This window comes from Hordeum vulgare, chromosome 6H, assembly GCF_904849725.1.
Source record: "Hordeum vulgare subsp. vulgare chromosome 6H, MorexV3_pseudomolecules_assembly, whole genome shotgun sequence".
Taxonomy (NCBI): domain Eukaryota; kingdom Viridiplantae; phylum Streptophyta; class Magnoliopsida; order Poales; family Poaceae; genus Hordeum; species Hordeum vulgare.
Window position 1 is genome coordinate 535,879,938 of NC_058523.1, and position 8,788 is coordinate 535,888,725.

At 46.2% G+C, this 8,788-nt stretch overlaps 1 protein-coding gene across 1 annotated transcript; it reads right to left on the reverse strand.

Annotated features, from left to right (window-relative positions):
- Nucleotides 1-133: 133 nt before the first annotated feature.
- On the reverse strand, nt 134-3,500 carry LOC123402994 (autophagy-related protein 18b). Its single transcript, XM_045096970.1, has 11 exons — nt 3,288-3,500; nt 3,089-3,162; nt 2,710-2,783; nt 2,432-2,541; nt 1,935-2,026; nt 1,688-1,800; nt 1,181-1,300; nt 951-1,096; nt 757-873; nt 626-685; nt 134-534 (listed from the first exon to the last, which is right to left on the reverse strand). Exons 1-11 carry the CDS (start codon nt 3,344-3,346, stop codon nt 378-380), a joined length of 1,122 nt encoding a protein of 373 aa, XP_044952905.1. The 5' UTR covers nt 3,347-3,500; the 3' UTR covers nt 134-377.
- Between the last annotated feature and the right edge of the window lie 5,288 nt (nt 3,501-8,788).

Consider the following 8,788-nt stretch of genomic DNA (forward strand, 5'->3'; position numbering starts at 1 on the left):
TGAGCATCCAGTGCATAGAAATCTTGGTGCAGCAAGCTGTATAATTTGACATTCATGAAAGAATGCAATGGCAAAGGTTGCTGGGTACTTGATATCGTCATGAATTCTATCCAAGCCAATCACACAATCAACATGGAAAACAAGACTTCATTGATTACTAATTTGTGCGGCAAGTGATATATTGTAACACTTTACATCTGTAATTTACACATCCACAACATGAAGCTTAATCAACACCTACACTATGCTATACTATGTCAAATTGGACCGGTCCGATCCATTGCTAAGTCAGGCCTGCCTTCCTATGGATACACTCATCTTGCGCATGATATTTACACCAGTCAGTTTGAAGGAACGTGGTCGGTAAACCAACAAAGTCAGTCCACGTGGTGGTGTTCATTCTGTTTCAAAGTATGACCGGTATCTAGCAGGCTAAATTCGCGCTCCAAAACCCATGAAGATTCGTTTGACTTCGTGGTGCTGATCGTGTACTCGCGGAAGTATCCATCGTGAGTTACAACATAGACTACAGTCCTGCAAAAATGTACGGTTGCTTATGAATATGATCTGGAAGACATTAAATGTCACGATGCATCTTGTGTCGAACTATGCATGAATTTCTTACCTCACAGCAGGAAACTTGGAAGAATTTTGGGAATATTCTACGCTATGTACTGCCAGACAGCTAAAATTCCAAAGGATTAGATTAGCAGTGAAAACAGGGAAGGGTCAGACGAAGCCAGATCTTAAATGTACCTCTTGGTTTCTGCGGGGGCAATGTTGTGAATAACATGATGATTAGCTGGATCCAAAGCATCGGAAATTGCTTTGGATCCAGGAATTATCGAGCCTAGTAATTTATTCGTTTGGTTCCTGAAAAGCGAAGCACGTCAAAATTATGCCCACAAAAGTTGGTTCACAAACCACAACAGCCGAGAAGGAAGACTAACCTTCCATTTCTGGCAGCGTCAAGAAAAAACATGTGCAAAGAGCCTGACGAACTTGTGGCAGCAAGAACATCAGGCCGATCGATGCATGGCCCAAATGAGAGCGAGTAAATTGTTGATGGATACGCTCCCCGCCGAAAACTATGCGACTGTTGATGTAAGAATTTTTAACGATATTAGGCAGAATACAGAGTGCTTATCATGGTGGTAGAACAAAGATCAATAATGTTCACCTTAGTTGCTTGTGCCACGATATATACCCTAATCATTGTGCCCTTCTCAGAAGCTGTTGCCAGGTACATGCCATTGGAAGAAAATGCCATTGCAGCTAATGGAGACTCATGGGCATCTATCTGTTGATCAATTACAAATAGGGGGGAAATATCAGTGAAAAGACATTTACATATCTTCAGATTACTAGGATTGAGATTAAAGCCTCCAAAGTTGACTGAAAACTGTAGGAAAACAAATCCGATCTTGAAAGTATTCCTATTCTGATCTATATTCGAGAAAAAAAATAGGTTCCAGAAAAATTTACGTATAGTATATGAATAAAATATTGTGCATGCCACCATAGTTGCACGGCCATTGCGTTTTCAGTGATTCAAAATAATCAATGAGTCGTTGGTTTTTACGGTGATTCCCTCAAGAAAGATCCAGGACATGGAGAACTGTAAATCTGTAAACGTAATAATGCTTATTCAGCTGTACGAATTATAACTAAACCTTCTGGGAATTACCTGGCATATTAATTCAGGTTCTGATGCTTTATACACTAAAGCAGATCCTTTTGATGTGCTTGCTGGGATGGCCAAATAACACCATTCTGAATTAGGAGCAAATGCACAAAGGCCTGGTATTTAAAGTTAACAACATTAGCAGCAATTATGCGAAGCAAATTCTGTTTCAAAGCAAAAAATAGTTCAAAAATACTTTCTGGAATACTAGTGTGAGTCGCAATTTGAAATTTTTGGGTAGGATGCTTACCTTTAGGATTATGTACCGTGTCAATTTCCTCCAAGATACGAGTGCTGTTTAGATCATAAATAAAGGTCTTGTCCTGCAAAACAACAATAAGCCTGCACATAATGTGACAACCTTTTTTATAATAAAACTCAATGAGAAAAGCATGCATAACATCCCTGGTCCAAAACTCGATAGACATAGAACAAATTACACAAGTAAAAAATTATGTCATCACAGGAAGTCAGAAACTAATGGATAGAAGTATCTCATACATTTTTTTGCCAGGAATAGATAGAAGCATATGATTAAGTATCATGATCTCTGACAGCATTGTTAATTAGAATGGACCTTCTGGACTTCTCTTAAAAAATTGCAGGATATATAAAGAACATAGTCATCACTAATGTACGACAGTCTTAAATGTGCTCAGGCAGACTAGCGATAGACCTAATTAGTAACAGGTGAGTGAAACACTAGGGTACTCGGTCTCTTTTAGACAGGAAGGATTGGTGGTGTACCTCGTTCTACTAAACCGAACAGCCAAAATTGTACTCCTGAAGTTCAGATCCTTCTTTGAGGCGCCTGTAATGGTATTGAACAGGCAAAGGCGTCTAGGAGACCGTGAAGGCTGCAAAAGGCAGTTTGAACCGACGATTAACCAACGACATCATCCGTGTAAAACTATATCCGTCGAACCTCAACCACACACAACAGGGAACAAATCGATCCGTCGAATTTCAACGGCACAACAGGGAACAAATCGAATCCAAAAAGAGGAAAAGAGCGTGTCAGATACCTGTTCCCCAGTTCCGACCATAGCGATGAGGTTCGTGGCAAACCACAGCTCCACGACATTCAGTCCTCCAAGTTCTACAACCACAGAAAGAGGCACATACGGCTTAGCTATCTATGATAAATTCATGGCGCGATAGCTATTCCCTAGGCGGTTTTAGTCACCGAACAACGCATTGACAGAAAATGTTTGCATTGCTGCCTGGTTCTACCCTCTACCAATGCACAACGATTGTGTTCAGAACTAGTCTGAATTAGGCAGGAAGCACAACGCAACCTTGATTGTTCAGCATAAGCTTTCTACACATACAAGAGATAATCAACCTGTTGTAAGTATAATTGGATATTCGCAGTGAACGACTGCTATGTGGAGCAAGGCTTACTGTTGTCGTTGCAGAGCCTCCCGGTCCGGGCATCGAAAATCTTGAACCCTTCCTTGGTCCCGACGGAGAACATGCTGAAACAAAGCACGGGGCAACCCGGAGTCAGAATCGGACCTCCCCTCCGGCGGAATCCGACCCTCAAACCCGCCGGAGTCGAGCGCGAGAGCGCGTATCCCGCCGCCCCCGCCCCCGCACGTACCTGTTGTCCTGGTTGAAGGAGACGCAGAGAATCTGGGGCCGGGACGAGCCGCTCGCCATCGCCGCCGCCGCCTGCCGGAATCGCTCGCCGGAATCGATTCCTGTGAGGCGAAAGTACCGACTTTTTTTTTCTCTCCTCCGCGGCTGAAGGGAGGTTGGGTTGCGCCGCCTGCGTGCGTGTCCGGGAATAAAGTAGTGAAAAATATTCGGCGGTGGGATGGCCGGACCCGGATGCTTTACGTGTAGCTTCTTCCCCGTTTCGTAGCGCCGTGGACTTGGGCGTCTTTGCGTGCGTCCTGGACGGATTAGGAGAAGCTTCGGTTTAACGGTAAAACCAACGGAATCCGTTTTCGTAACGGCTCGTACCCCCCCCCCCCCCCTCCCCCTCTTTTTTTTTTTTTGGCAATGTTCATACTTTTGGAAACAAAAAAGTCATGCTACGCATCCACCGGTGGATGTTTACTAAACATCCACCACTTGGAGGGCCGTCCGATCTACACGTGGTCGTCGGATCTGCTCCGGTCAGGCACCCCATAATTCCTGAAACTATGGCTGAGTTGCAGAAACTTTCGCTTTGTTGTAAGAAATAAACTTTGGATCCGTTAATTCCTGAAACAACGGTCGAGTCTCAGAAACAATTTGCTTGTTGCAGGATTTTTTTTCTTCGTCTTTCTGCAACATAGGTATTTTTGCGGAGAAATTTTTTGCAACAAAGGTCATGTTTCAGGAATTTTTACAACAAAGGTTAAGTTGCGGAAATTTTTTGCAACGTTCATGGGCGGCATGGGCGGTTGGTGGCGGCCGGATGGTCAGAACATAAATCTATAGTAGACCACTGCAACATCGTATATGTTTCAAAAACATAGTCTTTGTTGCAGAACCGCATAGTCACTTGGACGCGTGTCTTACGGAGGAGGTGGCTGATGCGGCCATTATAATCTGTCGGCTGATGGTTAGCTTTTCCCAACAAAAAAAGGGACTGCTACGCATCTATCGGTGGATATTTATTAAACATCCACCGCCTCGACAGTCGTTAGATCTCGCGCGTAGCGTCCGATTCGTTCCTGTACTTAATTCCTGAAACGACGCTCGAGTTGCAGAAACTTTCGCTTTGTTGCAAGAAATAAACTTTGGATCCGTTAATTCCTGAAACAACGGTCGAGTTTCAGAAACAATTTGCTTGTTGCAGAATTTTTTTTCTTCGTCTTTCTGTAACATAAGTATTTTTACGGAAGAATTTTTTGCAACAACGGTCGAGTTTCAGAAAAATTTGCAACGAAAGTCACGTTGCAGAAGCAGGGGCGGCGGGGCGGCGACGGGGCCGCCGATCAGGGGTGGCGGGCCTTGTGGCAGGCCGGCGGGGCCGCGGGCGGGGGACGAGCAGGGGCGGCAACGGAGGGCACGCGAGGTCGCGGGCAGGCCGACGGCGGAGGGCGGCGAGCCGTAGCAGGCCGGCGGCGGCGAGGTTGTCGGGGCCGAGGCGTAGGTGGAGACATGGACTAGGCAGTTTTCCGAAACAACGCTCCAGTTGCGGAAACAACGATCAAGTTTCAGAAAACGATTGCGATGGCGGGATCGAACGGACGAGCAGGTGATGGATGGATCGCGCAGATCCGCCGGTTGAAGGATAGACTTTTCCAACAAAAAACACACTTTCTTCTTGGTTTCTAAATATAATTTTTTTAAGATTTCACTATGAATAACATACAGAACAAAATAAACGAATTTGTACTTTAAGGCACGCCCGTATGTAATCCATAGTGATTTTTTTTAGATATTTATATTTAAGGGACTGGTTTATTAGTGAGATTGTTGTAAGTTTTGTGAAGTCTGGTTGTTTTGGGCTTTGAAATTTGTGTATTTGAAGAGCGTCTCACGCATACACAATTACAAAAAAAATTTAAGTGGATACAGATTCATCACATCACGTGTGGCACACTAATATTTTGAGGATTTAGTATTACATGAATGGTTCAAAAACTATGTGCTTTTATGTAAAAAAAATGTAACTATGATGGAGATGCCTTCTTGGACATCAATATCATGGGCAAAAATAGGTTTTTTAGGGCCACGTTAGGCGTCGGCAGGGGATGTATTAGAAACATCTGCCATATGGAGCACCGTTTGATGGTTGCGCTAACATCCGTCGGATGTAACAAACCGCGCTCGGTCCTGACAGACTTGCAACCTTATTTACTTCCTGTAACAACGACTTTGTTTTAGAAACAGAGCACCCTGGAGTTTCGACAGAGCTATGGGTACATGTCAGTGAAACATGAACACATGTGTGTCTCTAAAACCTGAAACCCTATGTACAAAAACAAGGCGACGGCTACGGATCAGCCGGCTGATCTTAAGACAACATCAGTCGCCTGTCGAGCCGTCTGATTAGACGCACATAATCCGTTGGATCAAAAGCAAACACAACCCTCGTCTTCTTCCTTTCGCTTCCAGGACTGCAAAAAAGATACTTTCTTCTCTAATCCTCATTCGCATGATGCAGAGCAACAACGCAGCAACCACCGATGGCACGTTGCGTCAGTGACCTCGCGTCACCGGAGCCGCCGGCGGCCGCTTCATAGCAGCCCCAAGAGCCACCGTCTACTGCTGCATTGCAGTACCGGGAGCCACCGGGGCGGCGACAAAAGCTTGGACGCAACACTGACGACGCCCACGAGAAGCTTCATTGGAGCTCCGACGAAGCTTCCTTGACGCCCCAGTGAAGCTTCATTGGAGCTCCGACGAAGCTTCATTGACGCCCCAGCGAAGCTTCATTGCAGCGTTACCTGCTGCGATGCAACTGTGCCGCCGGTCATGGCGGCAGCTTGAAGCTCTCTACTGCTGCAAGGCAGCTTCATCGTCGTCGTGCAGCAACGTCCTCATACCCCGACGAACCCCGGCGAAGCCCGACGTTGAGTGTAGAGTTGAACTTGGTGTAGCTAGAGGGGTAGGAGGGCCGGTTGGGGCTGGCGTAGGAGGAGGCGCCGGCGGCGGGCTGCTGCTGCTGCGGGGGCGGGCGGTCCATGGCGGTAGCGGCGTTGGAGTGGAAGTGGGAGGTGCAAGGGGCGGGGTGCGGCGCGCAGCACCAGGAGGAGAGGCGTGGGGAACGAGGTGGGAGATAAGCCTGGGTGCGGTGGAGAGGGCGTGGGGAACGAGGTGGGAGATAAGCCTGGGTGCGGTGGGTGGACTTCGCTGAGACACGTGGTGCGAAGAGAATGCGGTTTACGAGAGGAAGAAATCAACCGGTTGATTTAAAACGTTTCCCGGAAAACAAAGCTAGATTTTATTTTGTTTTCGTGTGTGTGGTAAAAACAATGCACACCACCTCTCGTGTCTCCTTGTGTGTTTGAAACATGGCCTTTATTTTTACTTGCATTTGTCTTCAGTTTATTACTTGTTGATCAACATATTTGATGAAAAAAAGGAATAAATGACTCATGTGACAATGCCTCTTATAGTATTTGATTGTGTATACTTACATGAGAAGAACCACACTTAGTGGATATTTTGATCAATGCAGCCGATCTCGGGCAGGAAAAAAGGTGCATGTTAATTGACCCCTGAAACATGACAGAAACTGTTGACTAGACCGGTAACTCTGTTTACCTGAATTTCTGAAACAAAACAAGAACTATTGATTTCATGGAGAGGAAAAATGATTGTTGCACAACACCTCTCTATCTCTCTCTCTCTAAAAGCACATGTGGCTTGTTTGCACGAAGCTAGGACTGAAGGGGGGAGAGAGTTATGTCGAAGGCAACTTTTATGTTGTTGGTGGTGAAGATTCACATGGTTTGTTGCATGTTGATGATGCAATGCAAGATGATTCAGATGATGGAGTTGTTTCATCGCAACCAATGCCGCCCTATGTTGGCATGGTGTTTGACACACTTGAGGATTCCCAAAAATTCTACAACGACTATGCCTTCAAGTTGTGGTTTGGGACACATATATCTTCCTCAAAGTTCAACTAGAAAAGGTGCCAGAAGAAAGAAGATGCAATACTAATCAAGTAGTATGCTAGAAAGCCCGGTAAAGCGGAAACAAGTAGCACTTCAGAGAGCATTGGAACAGAAAACAACAACTCTAGCAGGCAGCCTAGCGTTAAAATGGATGTAACAAGAACACATCAGAAGAATAGGATGCTCCGTCATAATTGTAAGGCACATATGAATGTTGGGCTTAGGAATGAGAGATGGACCGTGACTTGCTTTGTTGCGGAGCATACACATCCCTTGATGGAGCTGAAAAGGATCGAGATGGACCTAGAGGGGGGGTGAATAGGTACAGTTCCAAATTTTAATAATTACTTAGCAATTTTAGGCAAAGGTGCGGAATATGAGTGTAGGCCTAATAATTGCTATGACAAGGAGTAAGCTATTTAGAGTGAAGTAAGGCAACCGGTAAACAATAATCAAATACAAGTACGTAATAAGGATTAACACAAGTAGAGAGTTAGGGTTAGGAATAACCGAAACTCCAAGAGACACGAGGATGTATCCCGATGTTCACTTCCTTGGAGGGAAGCTACGTCACTGTTAGAGGGGCGGATGTTACCACGAAGGCACACCAACGCCACGAAGGCTCACCCTATTCTCCCTTTGAGATAACTCCACGAAGGCGTTTCTCAACCACTAGTGGTAAGCCTTGAGGTGGCTTCCAAACCTTCACAAACTTTCCGGGGGAAATCACAATGGTTTGATTCCTCTTCGAAGACTCCTACCGCCTAGGAGTCTCCAACCTCCAAGAGTAACAAGATCACGGGGATTGCTCAAAACTTGCTCAAATCACAAATCACTTTGGTGGGAAGGAGGAGAAGGAGACGATCTATCTTTTGATTGGAACAACACTCAAAGGGACTCATAAATGCTCTTGGGATCTAAGATTTGGTGTAGACAAGAGTGAGTGAGAAGAAAGGTGTTCTTGTATGTGTTCTAGCTGTGTTGGACACCCTCACACAAAGCGGGAGGGGGTATATATAGTGAGGAGTGTAAAACAGCCGTTGGGGACACTTTAAGTCACACAGGGTTCGGACATCCGGCAGTTTATGGAAGTCCGGGCGTCCACAAGGAGTCGGACGTCCGACAGGGGTCGGTCGTCCGACAGGGGTCGGTCGTCCGAGGGTTGTAGATATGTCTGGAAACACCGTGAGTTGAACAGGGACCGGACGTCCGGAGAAGGCCGGAAGTCCGAGTTATTCGACTCAACTTCTTCTGGTGCAAGGTTCCGGATTTCCGAAAGGGGACGGACGTCCGGAGGGAGCCGGAAGTCCGAGTTATATGGCTCACGTTCTTCTGGTGCAGGGCTCCGGATTTCCGAAGCTGGTCGGTCCACCGGCCCTCGGATGTCCGGAGGGAGCCGGAAATCCGAGTTATATGGCTCAAGTTCTTCTGGTGCAGAGCTCCGGATTTCCGAAGCCTGTCGGTCGTCCGACCCTCGACCGGCCCCCGGACGTCCGGAGGGAGCCGGAAGTCCGAGGCATTAGTCCTGTTTTGAGATAAG

Coding starts and splice junctions, on each gene's coding strand:
- LOC123402994 (XM_045096970.1), bottom strand. CDS start 3,346: ATGGCGAGCGGCTCGTCCCGGCCCCAGATTCTCTGCGTCTCCTTCAAC. Junction 2,542..2,709: donor TGGTCGGAACTGGGGAACAG/GTATCTGACACG, acceptor TGCCTTTTGCAG/CCTTCACGGTCTCCTAGACG. Junction 1,801..1,934: donor CACGGTACATAATCCTAAAG/GTAAGCATCCTA, acceptor TTTAAATACCAG/GCCTTTGTGCATTTGCTCCT.